Raw genomic sequence first — 18,333 nt, 5'->3', positions numbered from 1 at the left:
AAGCGCAGTTCACTCCAGGCACTGCAAGGCGGCAGGCTGTCAAACCCAGTGTCACAGAGCTGCTTGGCAGCCTCAGTCCCCAAACCAAAATGAAAGGTGTGGCCCCGAGATCCTACCAGGCAGCAAGCGCTGCAGAGCAGGTACCTACTCACCCCATGCCATGGAGAGAGACCTGCTCTTCCCCTCAGTACCAAAGTCACTGAAAATAACTGAACCTAGAACCCATGTTCTCTGCAGTAGAAGTGTGTACAGCAGAAACAAACAGGGAAGGGGCAAAAATCAGTGTATTCATTATCCTTTAAAAGTAATTCCATTCATTCAATTTGAAGGATGGAAAAACAAATACAGCTGCAACATGCTGGGACCCCTATTGTGCATTTGAGAGTGTTTGTGGAAGCATGATTCCATTGCCTATGAAAAAGCTTATGTGGAACTCCGGGTAAGGGGGAACAGGATTAGTTTCCTTTTGGAAGCGTAGTTCCAGTTAATAAACTGTCTGCACTGGGCAGTGAGCTCTGTAAGAAATTGAGTGAGGCTAGAATTCTCGTTTTGGGGGCTGGGGTAGCAGTCTTAAGTCTTCCACCATGGGGCCCCTGCTAGACTGTGCTGCTTGTATTTGAGAACCACACAGTTTCTTGTTTTGCAAACTTTTCACATTCCACCCCACTTCACAAGCTGGAGTCCTACCAGGCTTTGAAAATAACAAACCTGCAGCGTAGGCTCCCCTAGCAGGGGCTACTTGAAAATGAAATTGTCTCAATAGATAATTGAGATAATAGGTTTTTTAAACAAGTCCCCCTGCTAGAGACAGTGTTGCACGTTTGAGGTATTTTTTCCAACATTCTGCTCTACTACGTGTACTTAGTAGCTCCAAACTTCCAGAACAAGCTTACCACAGCAGAGGAACACCAGCAGGGAAGTAGGTGTCATGACTGGAACAGCACTGCTGCTCACAGAGTTTACTAGAGAAGAAATAAACAGCCAAGCAACAGCAGTCTGGAAAAAATGGTTTATTAAAAGGAAAGTTGCAATCAAAAAGGTGCTACCTCCTTAAAACACTGCCTACAAGTATTACATTAACTTGCACTTTACTGCTCTTGAATACACCTGTAACATTCTCTCACATTGACAAGAGAAGCTAAGTTGCATCTTCCCTTGGAGCAGGAAACTATTTAAAACACAGCTTCTTTTAAAAGCAGTCTGAATTGAAGTGCAATTCATCTATTTCACCTGTTAGCTTCCCTAGATGGGTCACAGCTATCACCTGCAGTGATGTCTGTTCTGGGCACCTGCCTTCCCTTTCCCTGCTTGCATCTGCAGGCACACTAGGTTAGGCGGGACAGTCCTGGCTTGGTAGAAATCAAGGCATGGGACGCGGCAGCTCGGCAGGTTCTCACAACGGGCACTGTTTGACCAGGCGGAAGGCTTCCAGGAACTCGTTGAAGTCAATGTTGCCATCCTTGTTGAAGTCAATGCTGCGAACCAAGTCGTTAATGCCATCATCCGTGAGGTCAATGTTCATGTGGGAGCTGAACAGCTTCCAGGTTTGCTGGAATTCCTCAAAGGAGATGAGACCTGCACAGGAGCGTTTTACATGCTGTAGCTAGATCTCCTGATGTGGGGGACACTGGCTAAAACACAGCTTAAAGCAGCAAAGAAGCATAATACAAATGGACATTGCAGAAGCGTGGGAGGGAACAGGAGGACCCAAGCCAGGATAAAAACACCTCTTTACATACTAAAGGAACCTCCAAAGCAGAAGGGATCACAGAAGGCAGTGATCAACAGCCCCTGCACACCTGCTTACCTGAATGGTCTCTGTCTATGATCCGGAATATGGTCTCTAAGTTGGATCTGTTTCGATAAATGACTTCCAGCAAGCTCGACTGGATGTGCTGAAAGATATGATCACAGTTTTTATCCTGACAACACCTCTCCTGTCTCCAAGTTGTTACTGCAGATGTCTCCACAAGCAAGAATATTTTTGGCTCTCAAGAACTTGCCAGCAGTGCCTTATCAACCAGGTGTGTGATGACTGGGCCCTCTGTGCAGCTGCAGAGCAGACCATCAGCGACTTGTCCCTTCCCATCGGTGCTCTTCTGGGCTAGGAGTGAGCCAGGCTGCATTTTCTAACCACTGCAGAGCTGCATTTGCTGGGCGTCATTAAGAAACTGCTACTTGGAGAGTGAGGTACTGTTTTCCTACTCACAAGCCTGCATCCAAAACTACCTCTAAATTTTGATTTCACATCCATCATCTCTTAATAAAAATGGGCTGGGTGCCTCAGGACTATTTGAGCTCAGGTAAAACTTCCTATCAACTTCAGTGTGTTTTTGGGTTATGGAGGAACCATGCACTGTCCTTTTGTACTACAGTTGACTGGAACGTGCTGGGGATCTGGTGAGCAGCGGCTCACATCATGCTTTGATGGAAGGGGCTGAGTGCTTACCTCTTGGCTCCTCTGCTCCATGGCCAGGTCATCCAGCCAGGATTTGTACTCCAGCATGCCGTCCTCAGTGCTGCGCACCAGCTGCGGCCTCAGCATTCGCCAGGGCAGTCCCAGCCGCAGCACTGACTCCACTGCTGTCGCCCAGTTGCTCAGAGTGATCTTTCCTGCACACAAAAGGGAGACACCTCTGGGACACAGGCAGCGGAAAGCACGTGAAGGCAAAGACAAAGCCTAAAGCAGCGACACACAGTCTAGCATATCCCTTTTCTCCCCCAGCCCACCAATGGACAGTTGTCAGCAACACCTCTTGGTCACTGCACCAGCACAGCACTCCCATCTGCCACAGAGGTAAGAACTCTCAGCTCCTTCCTTAAGGCTCTGACAAAGACAACTGCAATTGAAGACATCCCTCGCTTTCCTCTTCCCAGTGATTTTCAACTTCAGGGATGCAGGGGCTCTAGAGACCACCCAGCCCTTCCAAGTGACACAACTGACATGTTCCAGGTCATCTTTCCCAAGGCTTCATCAGTACTCCAGCTGTGAGGAGTTCTTCTAGGACCAGCCTCAATTACTGCACCTCAGGCTAATGACATCCTACTTTTTCAGCACCCCCACTTTATGGTGTCATTCCAAGGCATCCACAGAGACTGAGTAACAGCAAATGACCTCTAACAAAGTTTGATACAGCCTCCCCATCACAGCTGGTGACAACTGTCAGTGAGCAGTCTCCCAGCCAGCCACAAACTCAGCTTAGTCCCTTGAGGCCTATCCGACCAGGCAATGAACGCGCACGCCCCTCAGCTCTGAGTCACCTGTATTGTCCCCATCGTAGGACTTGAAGGCACTGATGAGGGCTGAGGTGTGCGCAAAGAGCTTTTCCCGCAAGGCTCGAAAGGCTGACTCCTCTACTCTGCTGATTCTGGAGATGCAGAATAGAGAGAAGCACTTGAAGGACTTGCCATGCATCACAAGAAAAACTGCACCTTCCCTCCCAGTGCTCTACCTGGCTTGTCCATGGACTGCCCAGAGCCTCACACAACTGCTCTGCACAGCTACAGCTGCATCTCAGTGCTTGTGACTAGGCACTGCATGCCCAGGGCACAGTTCCCTGCAGCTGATGCCACGAGTCCGTTCATTTGTGAAGTAACAACGCAAAAGAGAACCTCAGCAAAGGTCAAAAGTTAAAACCTGATGTGGAAAGGAGGAGCTGAAAAAATCAGCAAGCTTTAGAAAAATCCCCTAGAGATTTTGTTAACAATCTCTTCTCAACCCTTGAGCTTTCCTCGGTAACTTCAAGTACAAAGCTTAATCCCCTCCTGTAGAGTTATTCTTTGAAAAATCAAGCTGTGAAAGTTCATCCCCAGAGTCTTAACTTTCTAAAAGCTCACCAAGTTTTCCCTTTGGAAATTTTGACTTGGCAAAAAGAGCAACTAGAAAGCCTTGCCTTTGGGTCATAGTGAGTAAATGGGCTGTCTTGTTTGCTTGGTACTGAACAAAGTGGGGGATGAGGTCTGGTCCCAGCTTCACATAGGCTCCCCTGTTGCTGCCAATCTCATAGTAGTTTGAGGCTGAAAAGATGGTCAGCACCTAATCCCAAAAAAAGGCATTTGCAGTCAGTACAAACATCCTGTCATGTTGATACACATGTAAACAATACACCCGATCCCCTGCAGAGTCCACAGACTGTGAAAGCATCCATGTTATATGGAGAAGAGGGAGAGTCAGGTGGCAGCTGGCCTGGAAGCCTTGCAGGTGTGGGTTCCTCAGGGGTGGGACTGGTCACATGTGCATCTGGCCACATGCTGGGCTTCTGCAATTTTGATGTGCTCTCTTCCAACAGTTCTACTCTCCAGAGTCCGAGGGCCCTGGTGAAGCTGCTGACCTGACTGTGCATCTTCTAAAAACAGAACTTGGCTGCAGCAGCTCAGTAGCACCCTTTTGTAGCTCATCTGCAGGAACAGCTGCACTAAGTGGGGGCCATGGCACAAGTGGGTTCAGATCTTTTCTCCAGCGCCACACACAAGGACACGGTTTGCCTGCACAGCCAGGTCCCCACACTTCAGTTAACTCCCAATAAGCCTGTTCAAGGATTTTGCATGTGCTTAAAGCCCCACTGGAAAAAATGCAGAACTGAGACAAGCCATCCCCCCAGAAACCCCACCCTGGCAGGATGGAAACCCAAGTGCCCTTCACGCCACCCACAACTGACCTTGCGGTTGTGACAGAACTCGTAGCCCTCCTGCTTGCACTCGTGAGAGCGGATCAGGAACTGCAAGCTGTACTTCTCAAGGAACTTCTCTGTCACATCAGGCCCAAAGTAGCAGCCACCACCTCGCACCTTATTTTCTCTGCAGCCCTCCTGAGGCATGGGGTCGCTCCAGAGAATGTCTAAAACCTGAAAGGATTGGCAAAGTTCACTAAGCAAATACAGCTCAGTCTTGGAATCCCTCCCTAGACTGCTGCTATAACCAGAGTGCAAGGGAACAGATCTTTTTCCTGCATTTCAGCTGAAGACTGTCACAGGCCTGGGCCACCTCAGAACTGGCAATATTGTTGGCCATGAGCTACAAGCACATCCAAAGTGTGTGGGGAGAGGTATGTACATTAGTCAGGCCTGATACAAGCTTTGCCTTTGCTAGCATTAAGATGTCCAAGAGCCTTGCCTGTCTTCCTCCATCCCAAAACACAGGGCCCAGGGCAAGAACAAACAGCAGATCCTGAGGCCGTTAGCAGGCTTAGTATAAAACGCCTTTGTTCTCTAGCCAGGACCTTCCGCAGCCTCCAGAAATACAAGTGCTAACTCAGTAAGCACTGTGTGGATTAAGGCTTAATCCCTTTAACCCTGACTTCAGTATACAGCGCCACAGTGAAAAGGTGTGCAGCACTGGAAGGTCATGCGTAATGTCAACTAAGTAACAGTGGTTTCAGAGGGCACAGAAGAGACTCCCAGGCCAGAAAAACAAGGAAAGGAAGTCCCCAGCTGCTCCTCGCAGGAGGTAACAAAGGTACTCAACGAAACATCCCCATAGCCTTACAGAGCAGCCCTTCATGGCCACCTACCACTGCAGGACCAACTGCTGCAGGAGGCACCCTCAGCACATCCAGCTCAGGACCCTGCTAAGACTCCTCACCTGCTTCCACTCCTCCTGGCGAGTCCAGCACGGCTCATCCGCATCCTTCAAGGAGACCATGCTGGAATAGGTGAGCTCCTCTGGCTCTGACTCGCTGATGTCCACCAGCCGGCGGCACGTGTCGATTTGCTCCTGCACCGTCTGCCGGAGCCACCTGGAGAACTCCAGCCTGTTGGCTGTGCTGGGAGCCTGGGCTGCCTGGGGCTGCAGAGATAACCTGGGAGCTGCCTCATTCGCTGCTGCATCAGTGCCTGATTCGCTCTCCCCATTTATGGCCTCTATTTGTGGTTTTCTACTCGATTCCTTCCTTTTCTTCAGCCTTAACACAGAAATAAACTGAAAGATATGAGAGAAACGGAGCTGATAACACGGCATGAAACCCAGACCTCCAGCTCTAACGTCTTCCATTGGCAGACTTCAAGTGATCCAAGCCTCCAAGCCCCACTCCCTTCTTCCCATCTACTGCTCCTTGACTGTGGGGAACTATTAGTGCCATCCTCTTAGACAAGCCATCCACATCCATCACATCTCACTCTTCCTCACTGACTTGCTGCACAATGGGAACTATGCAGCACAGCAAAGGGAGCATTAATGACTAATGCAAGAGTTGTCATTTTATTTGCAGAAGGAAAGGGGTATTTCCCAATTGGGTGAGTGAGGCAGATACTAGTTAAATGATTTATCAAACTCCTTCTGGAAACCTAGGGGGTAAAAACAGGTTAAGGAACTGTGGGACAATGTCTCATCATCACTGCATTTTTACTTCAGCACCAGCACACATTCCAGAAACCAACAGGGCTCCATCCCTTCACAGCTCCTGCACACACACTAACAAACCAAAGCCTATACCTAAACACAACCTTGTCTAGGAAGACCATCTGTTAGATTTGTCTTGTCAACAGCTAAAATGGCATGTAGGAATGAGCTTCTCACCACAAATCAGCAACACTGTTGTCTCTTGCAATAGCTGGGAAATAAAACCTACTTTGTCCCTTTGGATTTTCTCAAGCATGTCCAGGTCAGTGGTGTCAGAGATGCCCCCATGAATAATGAGGACTTTCTGATCAATCAGGGTGGCCAGGGGCAGCCAGCAGAAGACATTCTGAAACATCCTCAAGATTTTCTTCCCATGCACCTGAGAGAAAGAAAAAAAGAGATGAACTATCAGGTCTTCCAAAGGCATATCACACATGGTAAAGGAGACACAAACATAGGCCTACCTTGTATTTCTGCATCACTTCCTTGGTGAAACCATAGCTAAAGGAACAGGAGAAAGGAAGCTCAGTGGGATTTTGCACAAGGCCCTCGACACGGTGCTCAGCCCTGCACAGAAGCCGTACCGTAAGTTCACCATGTGGTCCTCGTGGTTCCCGCGGTTGAGATGAACCTCCTTGGGATAGATGAGCAGGAAGGTAAAGAGGATAACAAGGATCTCAAGGGACTGCTTGCCTCTGTCTACAAAGTCCCCATTGAACACATAGGACTTGGAAGGGGAAGGAAGGCCATTCTGTAAAAGCAAGGAGCAGACGGATGTCACTGGAGAGGCCTCTCCACGATGTCCATATGCACTCCCCCAGCTGCAGCCTCTCGCTCCTGTCCCAGCTTACAACAGACCCTGCTCATCTTTATCCTGTGGGCCCCAGCAGTGCAAGTGGCAGTCACAAAGAGTTGCCATTGGCATCAGCACTAGGAAAACACCCATTGGCAGTAAGAAAACAGACGTGGGTATCCGATTTTCTAGTCAGCCAGGGAATTAGCTACTGATTTGTGAAGCTATTTAAAACCAATCAAATTGACTTGCGGAATTGCACAGGAATGGCCCAATTTTGCAAACACTTCTCAGCGAGACCCATGGGATACCCACTGCAATGCCTGGACAGTCTCCCTCTCCAAATTTGGTGCCTACCTTGTAAAAGATGAGGAACAGGTCATCCAGCTGGCCATGTAAGTCTCCTGACAGGCACAAAGAGACGAGTCACAATATGTTCACCTTGAACTTTACAAAAACACCAGTACATAACTTGCTATGAACTATGTCCTTTATAAATTAATCACCACCGAAATACTTTGGCAAGTGCAAGCCTAGAGGAGAAGGACATGATGTAGGGCTCGAGCAGAAGTCTGAGAAAAAAAACCTACACCATCTGCTGAAGACTGATTTAGAAGCTTTGTTCATTTATCTCTTGTGATGGCACAACATGGCATAAAATTGTCATTATACAGGAGAAAGCTTAGCATTCAAAATTACTATCTAATACTCATTTTACATAATATTGGAGACAGAGGTTTGTTTTCCAGAGACTGACTGCATGCAAAAGTCTGTACTACGTATTTTTCAGAAATTTCTCAACATTTTAACATTAGAGTAGGAAAAAAGTAAAAAGCTTTGCCTCAGATTTACTTATAGGATGCAAAGATGCATTGACATTCTGGATCTGCATGCACGCACTGGTGTTCACCGAGACAAGCTCCAGGATTTTGTTGTTTAAATAATCCCAGACCACTACTGAGTTTTGTGACCAGTCCTCAGCTGGATATGGTGTCTGTGGTTTAGTAAAACAACTCCGCGTGTGCGGTGAGAGAAAAAAGACCACCTGATATTTCAGACAGACCCAGCTGCCTCTCAAGGGACCACACACTTTGCTTACAGAGAGCATTTGTGTTCCACGTTCAGTACAGAGCAGGTCATTGTACTCTCACTATCATTTTCTCTCTGCCCCACCCTTCCATAGGAGCATTCCACCCCCGAGGCTGCGAGGGACCCACCACACACGGTGACCTCCTCGCTGTAGCAGGTGGAGACATGGCTGATGTTTGGCAACTGCTTGAGGTGCTTCCTGGTCTCATGCAGGAGGTTTAAGACATAGCGAGCGTGGAGCTGCTACTAGGAGAAAGTGAAGGGATTAAAGCAGGAAATCAGTGGCCCCTGAGCAGCACCACTGTGACTGTAAAGACTCCACCAGGATAGCCTGGATGGTAGAAATTCTCCCTGGGATGGCAGTCTGTGCTGACCAATGGGCTTACAAACAAGATGAGGGAAATATTGGCAAACAGCAGGATGGCAGACACTTGCACGAGGCAGCCCAGCCTCAGCACTGAGAGGGCTGGCAAGGCAGCCCTAAAGCTGTCCACGTTGTGGACAAAGCCATACCCACTAGGCTACACCACCTCCAGGAGCGGCCCAATGTCACAGGTAAGAAAGTTGCTCCTCTAGACCGTTGTTAGCTTTTCCACATTGAACCTGTCTGCGAGTTTCCACGTGTCCTGCAGTGATAGGTGTGCTCAAAGCCAGGGTGTAGGCATTTAATACAGTGGGGACATGAGGCACCTTTGGTTAGAAGTTCTCTTTGGAGAAGGGATGTTTTGGCCTATTTTGCAGTTCAGCACATCAGCTGAGCTGATGTGCTGAACCATCTGATGGCAGCAGAACACTGCAGTTGTATGAAGGCTTGTCTTGTTAGATCTGTGTGGTACTCAGCTTCCTCATCAAAAAAACCCACAATTTACATTTTAAACTGGAGTCCAAGTTGCATAGCACAAAACATTGTAATTGGCCGTTTCCCTCTGGGCCATCCTATACTTATTTACAAATAGAGAAATTTGAACAAAAAACTATGACAAGTCTCAACATGAGCTGTTGCTAATTTTTCCCTTTAAAAATGAAATTCAGGTTAATATTGGTAGACCCCTACGTAAAGTGTTTTTTTGTCAGGAGTATATTTTCAGGAAGAACATTTCTATGGCATTAGGAAATACCATATAGTTTCCAACCCCAATTTGTTTAACAGCCAGCCAGCTTGTTATACTCCAGTCAACTGAGCTTGGTAAGAAAGTTAAGACCAAATGATCTATCCTACACCCCTGTTCAGAGGAGGGGAGGGCATGGTATCTTTTTGGGATCCTTACTTGTTTCTGTTGGAAAGCTTCCAGCAAGGCCGTGGCATGGTCAGGGAGGAGTGGGAAGGAGAGTCGGGGTCCGGTGTAGGAGTCTGGCACCTCTATGGATTCATAGTCACAGTATTTTTCCAGCTCTGCCTCTTTGTAACTTTCCCCACTTATGAACATGCGACTGATAAAATCCCCTGGACAGCAGATTAGTGGGTTAAAAAAAAAAAAAAAGAGGAACAGACAAAAAAATAGTTAATTGGCTCCAGGTTCCAGCCTAGTAATTTGCTACAGAAGAGCTGTTTAGTTAGGCTGGCACTCAGGAGCAATTGCAGCCATGGATGCTGAGTACTGCTTGGCACTGCTACAAAACTAGCAGCGGGGGAAAGGCTGCAGAGACAAATGTCCATGCACAGTGCGCACCGTTCTGTCATTCTGTGAAAACATACTGAACCTTCATGCCTCCTTCCAGCTCCTAAGAGCAGGAATTGCCCCGCATCCTTTACACAGCTCGCAGTCTCCAGACTATTCACTCTCTAATCCTGGGACCATCACTCTTGAGAGTGCCATCCCGAAGATTGCCCAGCGCTGGGCAATGAAGTATACAGGGTGCAGCCCTCAGAGCTGCTGGTGCCACATCTACAAAGAGCACACAAACTTACTCTCTTTGCTGCTGCTTGGTGTGAACTGGTCCATGAGGTAACTGAAGAAGTTGTGAAGCTGCAGAAAGAGGGAGAGCCCATCATTCACCCCGGAATGAAATTCAACAGAGTAACAACCTATCATCATCATCATCTTTGTGCAAGTTTTACCTCTGCCCTCCTCGTACTGTCTGGTACGTACAGCAACTCTCATTGTACCAATTTAAGTTTTGACTTTCTTGAGATGAAGTCAAAACAGTGGCTTTACCTTCAGCCACAGGCAGAAGTACGCTATGAACCCTTCCTCTCCCTGAGAGCAAAGCAGCCACGTAAGAGAATTTTAATCCAAGTCAAAACATGACAAACCAAATGGACTTGCCTGTTGTGTTCAGACTCCAGAAAAGCTCTGTTAAATCGCTCTTAGGGCTTGCTTTTGAGGCTTCTTACTTTGTGTTTTATGCAACACATGCAGGCAGGTAATCAGTGGGTTAAAAAGGGGCAGGAAACCCAGTCCCTGGCCCACTGAAGCACTTAGAGGGTTACCAGCCAGCAGCCAGAAAGGCAGAGTCTGGCCAGAAACCACCTTCCCATGTGTTTCCCTACCTGCTCTTTTCCTCAGCACCATACCTTGATCTGATCCTGCTCGCAGGAATACTCAATGGATTGAAAGATTCTCCAGGTGCAGCGGCGGCGCATTTCCAGCCGAGCCACATGGCGCCGATACCACTGCTGGATCAAGACAGCTGCCTTGAAAGCTAGGGGACAAGAACAAACGGCTGCTGAGCGACACTGCCTGCAGCTGAGGCATGTGCAACAGCTCCTTCCCCACCCCTGAAAAAAGAAGAGAACCTTTCCTTTCAGGAAAAAGTTCCCAGGAATTGTATTCTTGTGCCTAAGGGCAAAAAAACCTCTGTTCTTTTTGCCTTCTTTCTTGCAAGAGGTTGACCTGACCCTGCCTGCCCAGAGACCTCTGAAGCACTTCCAACCATTGTTGCTGCACCTTCAGCACCAGCGTTAACAACAAATTATTAGGGCCTGTAAGCCCTAACATGTTCTTCCATATTATTCGACAATATCCTCCCTTTCTACCTACCTTGATCACTTTTACGTCCCTCTTCCCATCTCTAGGTGCTGGGTCTTCAGGAAACCAGAAATTTAACTGAGGCCATGCAAAGAGTTGGGGGAAGACAGCATACCAAGTTTCCTTCTAGAGCCTTAAAATATGGGGGGTTTCTACCTCTCTTTATGCCAAATAAATACCTCAGCTTTTGCAGCTGTGGAAAAACTTTAGAAGGACTCTACAGTAGCATAAATATCAACAGACCATTACCTTAAAATTAAATAAAGACAAAACTACACCCACAGAGAATAAAGGGAGGCAGAACTTTAGCCATTAATGGCACAGAATGAAGGAGATGCCACAATTTCCAGGTACCTGCTGAGGTACAAGCCACAGCCAGTGCTGACACCAGATGCTTCCCACCAAATTATGGATATCTGCCCTTTGATCTTTTAAACACAGCCTCTGAATTCTCCCAATCCCTGTGCGTTCCCTTCAAAAATTATTTCAGATGGGGTGAGTGCATATTTCAAGTAAAGTACATTGGTTCGGTTTCACATTTCGTTTTTCAAGTTCTGCCACAAAATTTTACCTCTAGAATCTCTCATCCTCCTTAGCTGTCCTTGATCCCACTTGGACCAGCTCTGCTACTTGGCATCTCTTTGGATTACACTGCATCCCTTCCTGTTCCTTTCTGGAGCCCCACCTGTGAGCCCTACACTTAAAAGATCTTCTAACACTGCTTCTCTGTTGTCTTTAGCTGAGGGGGAAAGGGATGACTGCTGTACCCACAGGCTGGCTTCAAAATCCAAGGGAAACAACATAGGTAGGAAACTAGGCCCTCACCCTTACCCAAAGGTGGCTATACACTGGCAAGAGTTAAAGAGATCATATTAATTCAATCAGCTTGCATTAATTACACAACAAATGGCCCTCCAGGTACTTCAGCAGGCAACAGCGACCTGTCCCTAAAGAAGGTATCTCAGCGGATTATATATTGAAAATAATAATCCTTTTAAATCACAATTCTCTTTCAGCACTGGGAATTGCAGAGCGCAAAAAAGGAAGATCTACAGCTGCAGGGGTGTGAGAGACCCTCAAGTTGTGGGCAAGAAGGTAAGATTTGGCAAGCCTTAACTCAAGAGTAACTTCTCTATTTCCCTTCTCTCTTGCTGAGAAAATACTGATCTGCTGGGCTGTGAAAAAATTCCTTGTGATAACTCCACACCTACCAATGAAAACCAAAACCTTTGAAACAGTAAAAACTTTGACCAATGTAAGACACGTTATCAAGTGCACAGTAACATAAATACCACCATCAACAGCATTTAAGCCCCAGATAGGCAAGGCACTGGTCTTACTCTGCTTTTATGGAGACTGACTGTGCAACTGAAAGAGACAGGTATTCTAATTTAGCAGTTTACCTGGATGAGTTAAATCTGGCAGTGTTTGTATCATTTTGGGGAAAAAAAAATCAGAGAAAGATTAATTCACATTTTACGATGATCCAAACCATGTATTATATTAGTTGCTGAAAGCATAGCAAAGGGGCAGCGCTCAAACCAGACTACACTCCAAGGCAGGGCCAGTTGAACAGCTCTGCTTGCTCCTATATTGTCCTTTCAAAACAGCCTTCAGACCTTGGTCAGGGGGACAGGATGACATCTGGCACGCTGCATTTGGGCAGAAAGTCCTAGCTGCCCTGCTGCAGACGGCCAAATCTGAAGCGTGTTGAGAGCCAAAGGCTAGAAATTCAGAGAGGCTTTGCTGCAGTGGAAAACTGTTGCTGAGCTATCAGATGTAATACAAGGTCTCAAATAAGTAACTAGTGTTGTGTTACACTTGCTCATCTTAAAATAACCCTGAATTTGTTGGGAAAGTCCATGGACCTCTGGTGCTAGCCTGACAGGCAAGTCTAACTTAGATAAAAAGAGTTTTTCAGTAGTGGATGGTAGCAAACAAAAGTGTGAAGTCACAACCTTATCCCCACTTTCAATCATTATTTTCTTCTCCAAACACTTGCAAACAGTTTGCCCCATCCTGCTGTTCTGCCAGTGCTCATGGCTGCATGACTCCAGCAACAAAACTGTTTATTTACTTTTTAACTCTTATATCTGAGGTCTTCCTCATCAACTCCCTTTGCTCTGCAGCAGACACAGGCACACACCCACAAAATTAGTACCATTATGGAGGGCTTCAAAAAATAAATCACCACAACTTTGAGAGCCACAGACAAGTCTGGATTATTAGCAGAGATTAAGAGCAGTGTGCTGATGTAATTAGATAAAATGCATACTTTTTGCTTGACAGCTTTTCGTAGCCACACCATCTCACCTTCTTTGTAATTGGATTTATTTTGGCTGCACTAGTAAGAGCCTTGGAAAATAATCCAGGGGAAGCAGCAGGGTGACATCTGTCTCACTGTCAGCAGACACAAGAGCTGCATTACCCAGCCAGTGTTGCATCCAGCTGGTGTTGGTGCAGTACCTTGGGTGGATTTTAACCCACTCCTCATCTACATAGCTGTTATTTCCTCAAGCCTGTTGTCTTCTGTCTGACACCTGAGAATCCTTGCCACAGGATACTCAAAGACAGAACCTCACTTCAATGCTATGAAGAAAACCCAGAGGAGAAACACATTCAATGCAACCTCCCAACAGCACATGCAGGAGGAAACAGGATAAGATCACTTTTCTAAGAATCACTCACCATTTTCAGACTTCTGCAGGGAGTACTTGTACTGGACATTGACAGAACTACCAGATCCCATGTTCTCCAGCCAATGCTCCAACGTTGCAGAATGGCCCAGGATGGTCACCAAAACCACAAAACAGATGCAGGGAAGACCATTTGGTCAGTATCAAAACAGCTGCAACATGTCCCACAGTGCCAAGAATCTGAAATAAAATGTATTAACATTTAATATCAATGATCAGATGGCCTCTCTTATGCCCCATTTTCCACTACCAGGTTTCTGCAGCTACTCCCAGACATTCAGATGAGGATTTCTGTCTCACTGCTTCACATTTCAAGTGAGCTTTATGAACAGGAATCAGTTCAGCACCTTTAGCTACTTGCATAAAAATAGGTACTTTGATTGTTTGGCAAACATATAAAAAGCTTTTCAGTACTGATCAAGAACTATTAAAAAGTCATTAAGCAGTAGTAGTATTATGAGAGATGAACACAAACCTGATATGTAATCTAACCACAGGTAGCAGGAAGGGAAGTCTAAAATAGCAGTTAGCCATCAGAAAAAAATAACCAGCTTTGTTAAATTCTGCTTGCCTTCATTCTCATGCATCTGCTCCAGTGTGGGAGTGCATTATACCATCAATTGCCAGTATAAAAGGAGAGACATCCCGACTTTAGTAAGCTCATTGCTGTGGAAGCTCTGGTCAGGGTAAACAGATCCTAATGCAAGATTAGGTCAAACTCTGAAGTCTCTCACTTCGAGGGTAACCAGGAGGTCATTCATAGACATTTTCCCTCTGGAAAATGACGAGTGACTGCCAAAGCAGCCTCAGGCTGTATCATTGAAGAATTCAACAGATTTTTATTTTCCCCTGAAATTCAGAGAGGACAAAGCTGAGAAATGGAGGGAAAGTAATAAACACTAGTAAAAGTGTTAAGACTGGTGTTGGCAGGGAAACACAGCTCAAAGTATTTTGAAGGGTCAGGACAGAGTAACTAAAGGGACACCACTGCCCAGGAGAAGGAAAGGTCTTCCTCCTTTGCTCACTTCCTGCAATCCTTTTGCCTCCTTCAATCTCTTTGCACCTAACCCACGTCTTTCCTCTCAAAATAGCTCAGATCCGCACAAACGCTAATTGAAGGAGCGCGTCCGGTGTTGTGTAAGGTGAGTGATCCACGTTGGCTCGGCAAGGTGAGCCCTGCTCGGCCACACCGCAGCACGGGGAGGTTCTAAAGCACAGCAAAGGCTGCAACTCTCTCTGCCTTGCCCAGGATGCCCAGCTGTACAACGGCATCCTCACAATGCCACGAGTGGGTGACGCAACAGGGCACACCACAATGCTCTCAGCAAAACACCTACATGCTCGTTTATTCTAACAGTGTCATTTCTTATCAATGGCACAAACTGACTGAAATCACTGCCAAATTACACTCAATTTTACCTAGCGCCTTACCTTCCTCGTGCTCAACCAATGCAGGGACTCTGACAGCTTTCCAGATTATTAACTACTCCAAGGGACAATTGCACACAAAGCTCACCAGTTATAGCTCTTGTTTGTAACCTTCTGTACCAGGGAAATCAGAGTTCAGAAAGAACTTCAGACCTTCTGATCATAGGCCCATCTGGCCTATACAAAGAAAAATTTCACTTAATAACAGAGTTCTGAGGATTTTAACAAGCTTTTGGTTTCCAGAGAAGCAATGATAAAAATTATTAATTCTGCATTGGCCCCTTTCCCAGGAACTAAAACACTTCTAGGTTACTTTTAAAACAATGGAGAACAAAGTTGAAGCAAACACTCAAGTATGGTGTTCAGTACTTTGCCTGCTGAGGATGTGTTCAGGAGTACCACCTGCCTGCTTTGGTAAAACGTGACCTTGGATTTGAGGTCACCTTTGGCAACAATTTTTCTCTTATGTCCTTCTTTTCCTGCAAAACAAACAGGCATTTCTTATTTGGGCAGCCCTACCTTAAACACATTTTTGCCATCCATAGCAAGGGATAGCCTAGTGTTAGCATGCCCCAATTATGTCATCAAAAGGCTTATCAACAATTCCCTCCCAAGCAGTTGCTGGAGCCATGAACTTCCTCCATTTGTGGCCCTCAGATTTTTGTCAGGGCTACAACCTGAGCACAGGAGTAAATAGGCTCCAATGGAATCAAATCTGTTCCAAGGCTGGAAGCACTGTGGAAGAAACAGAACCAGTCCAACTGCTCAGCACCTTGGATCCTTCCTCATCCACCCAACAAGTGACACCCTTCCCTTCCTAAATTCCTGCACTTAAGAAACAGAAGAGCAACAGAGACCCATCAAGGCACAGCCTCAAAGACTGGATGAACTGAGCAGCAGCAGCACTTCAGGTACTGGTTGTATGAACTTCCAGGTGAGGAACATGATCCATCCAGGAAACAGCCAGCTACCAAGCACTCCTTCCTCGTCTTGCTCTCGGCTGCCACTCCTCTCCTGCAGAAATACTTCCTTCCCTCTGGTGCAATCAGAAGGCCTCTGCAACAGGTTTTCCTCACACCTCATTCACACAGGGCTGTCCCTGGTACGTGCCATGGCACGGAGCACCTGCCAGCAGACACCCACACTCTGTAAAGCCAGGTGACAAAAGCCACTGCACACACTTCAACCACCACTAAAAAGGCATGAACTCGAGAGCTCCACATGGACACAGACAACCAGTGGAACACCAAGTTCAGGGCCTCCAGAGAAGGCCACACACACATAGCGAAAACACACGTTCTCTGACCGCAAGAGATAATGTTCCACCGGCAGCAGAGAGACAGAGCAGCCCGAATCCATGCGCTTCCTGAGCCCCTGGCTAACACAGTTCTTGCAACTCTTCAAACACAAACAGAGGACTTGCTCAATAACACCATCTGGTACCCCATGAAATTCAGGCAAGGAAACCTTGCACAAATCCGCTTGAGTCAATCACCCCAAAACACAACAAAACCCTAGGTACATTTCCCGGCTTAGCTAATTATTGTAATATCTCCAAAACCAAAGGGACAGCATTCTGAACCAAATCCAACACACTGGGAACTTGTGCACCTCACAGATCTTCACAGAATTTGGTGCTCATCCCACAAGACCTGCCAGAAATAACTCAGCTAATGTGAAGCCTGCTCCTAGGGAAGGTGACATTTCACATATCATGAATAGGATACCCACTAACCTGACAGTTTTATAGACATTCCAGCAATGGAGGGAACAGGTGACCAGAAAACAAAAGGCAACAGGAGGACATAACAGACTAAAAGTTTACTAGGGAAAAACCTCAAAAGAGATGTTGGAGGGAAACAAATTTTAAGTTCTGCTAAAAGAAAAACAGTAAGAGTTTAAGAGCTACAGATTATTTAAAAGCCAATAAAATACTTCTCCCAAGGATAACAGTGCTAGCTGGCACTAGGGAAAGTGATGATCCTACCTTGCCTCAGAGTAAATACCTATGTACGGCCCACGTGCACATCAGACCCGGCACCACTCGTAGCTGCAAGCAAGATGGTGAAGTGTGTTTTATTTCAAACACACAACCACACAGTTACTGCCGTGCCAAAAAGGGGAATTACAGATACCAAACTCCCAAACGCACTTTTATACACCTTGGCTATTTCTGAATGTAAAACCCTGTTGCCAAGAATTAAAAGAGAAACACAACTTACCTTGCCAAGTCCTAATTTATGGATTTATTTGTTGAGACAAACACAGCTGAAGCTCTCCAATTGATAAATCTTGATTGTGTTCAGTATCCAAATGACTGCTGATTTCTGATGCTATTTTTTTAGTTACAGATGCAAAATCTCCTCCTCAGAATCCAAATAGTAAAGTAAACCGCTCCCTTGGGCAGGCAGCACAACAGGCCATGTCTCTGTGCACGTGCTACCCAGAGCCGGCGCAGACACTTGGATTTATTTACTGCCCAGTTATGCACAGACTTAAGAAGCCTCTACCACGTGACACTTAATAAAGGCTGCAGATCTCAACTGGATTAGGATTACTCAAGGGATTATGAATGAGAAATGCAGCGTGTTGGCCTCTCTCATCCTAGGAGTCGGCTCCTACACACTTGCAAGCTGCCCTCTGCTAAATGCAAGCTTCTAGAGGAAAAATAATTACAGGTTTCACCCCTTAGTTGTGTTGGGCTGAAAAAGTATTTGGTGCTTTGTAGCTAGGGAATCTCTAGCACAGAAAGGAAAGGATGCGGAAAAAGCAAGGATGATTTACCTCATTTTATTGCTTGACAATTCCAGGGCTCGAGAATGCAGGAAAATCACTGTTCTTTCCAGTCTTTAATAAGCGTACACAGAAAGCAGATCAAGTCTCACACAGAAATACGATCAGCAAGCTATTAAAAGTCCTCTTTTTTTTTTTTGAAAAAGCATTGTCAAAAAAGTCACAGTATACCAGGCAACAGAATGTTTTGGATGTTTGTTCAGGATGTTTTGGTCCAGTCTTTCTTGGC

At 46.3% G+C, this 18,333-nt stretch overlaps 1 protein-coding gene across 1 annotated transcript; it reads right to left on the bottom strand.

Moving 5' to 3' along the window:
• Positions 1 to 74: 74 nt before the first annotated feature.
• PPEF2 (protein phosphatase with EF-hand domain 2) lies at positions 75 to 18,203 on the bottom strand. Its single transcript, XM_038135141.1, has 17 exons — positions 17,534 to 18,203; positions 13,876 to 14,063; positions 10,734 to 10,861; positions 10,128 to 10,185; positions 9,487 to 9,662; positions 8,347 to 8,461; positions 7,487 to 7,533; positions 6,921 to 7,087; positions 6,801 to 6,837; positions 6,566 to 6,715; positions 5,581 to 5,916; positions 4,659 to 4,844; positions 3,894 to 4,036; positions 3,262 to 3,368; positions 2,450 to 2,613; positions 1,808 to 1,895; positions 75 to 1,575 (listed from the first exon to the last, which is right to left on the bottom strand). Exons 2-17 carry the CDS (start codon positions 13,934 to 13,936, stop codon positions 1,394 to 1,396), a joined length of 2,145 nt encoding a protein of 714 aa, XP_037991069.1. The 5' UTR covers positions 13,937 to 14,063; positions 17,534 to 18,203; the 3' UTR covers positions 75 to 1,393.
• Positions 18,204 to 18,333: the final 130 nt, after the last annotated feature.

This window comes from Motacilla alba, chromosome 4, assembly GCF_015832195.1.
Source record: "Motacilla alba alba isolate MOTALB_02 chromosome 4, Motacilla_alba_V1.0_pri, whole genome shotgun sequence".
NCBI classification, from domain to species: domain Eukaryota; kingdom Metazoa; phylum Chordata; class Aves; order Passeriformes; family Motacillidae; genus Motacilla; species Motacilla alba.
Note: the sequence above shows the minus strand (reverse complement) of the source record. Positions and strands in the feature narration are given on the sequence as shown.

Coding starts and splice junctions, on each gene's coding strand:
- PPEF2 (XM_038135141.1), bottom strand. CDS start 13,936: ATGGGATCTGGTAGTTCTGTCAATGTCCAGTACAAGTACTCCCTGCAG. Junction 8,462..9,486: donor AAGCTTTCCAACAGAAACAA/GTAAGGATCCCA, acceptor TTCTCCTAGTAG/CAGCTCCACGCTCGCTATGT. Junction 1,896..2,449: donor TGGAGCAGAGGAGCCAAGAG/GTAAGCACTCAG, acceptor CATATCTTTCAG/CACATCCAGTCGAGCTTGCT.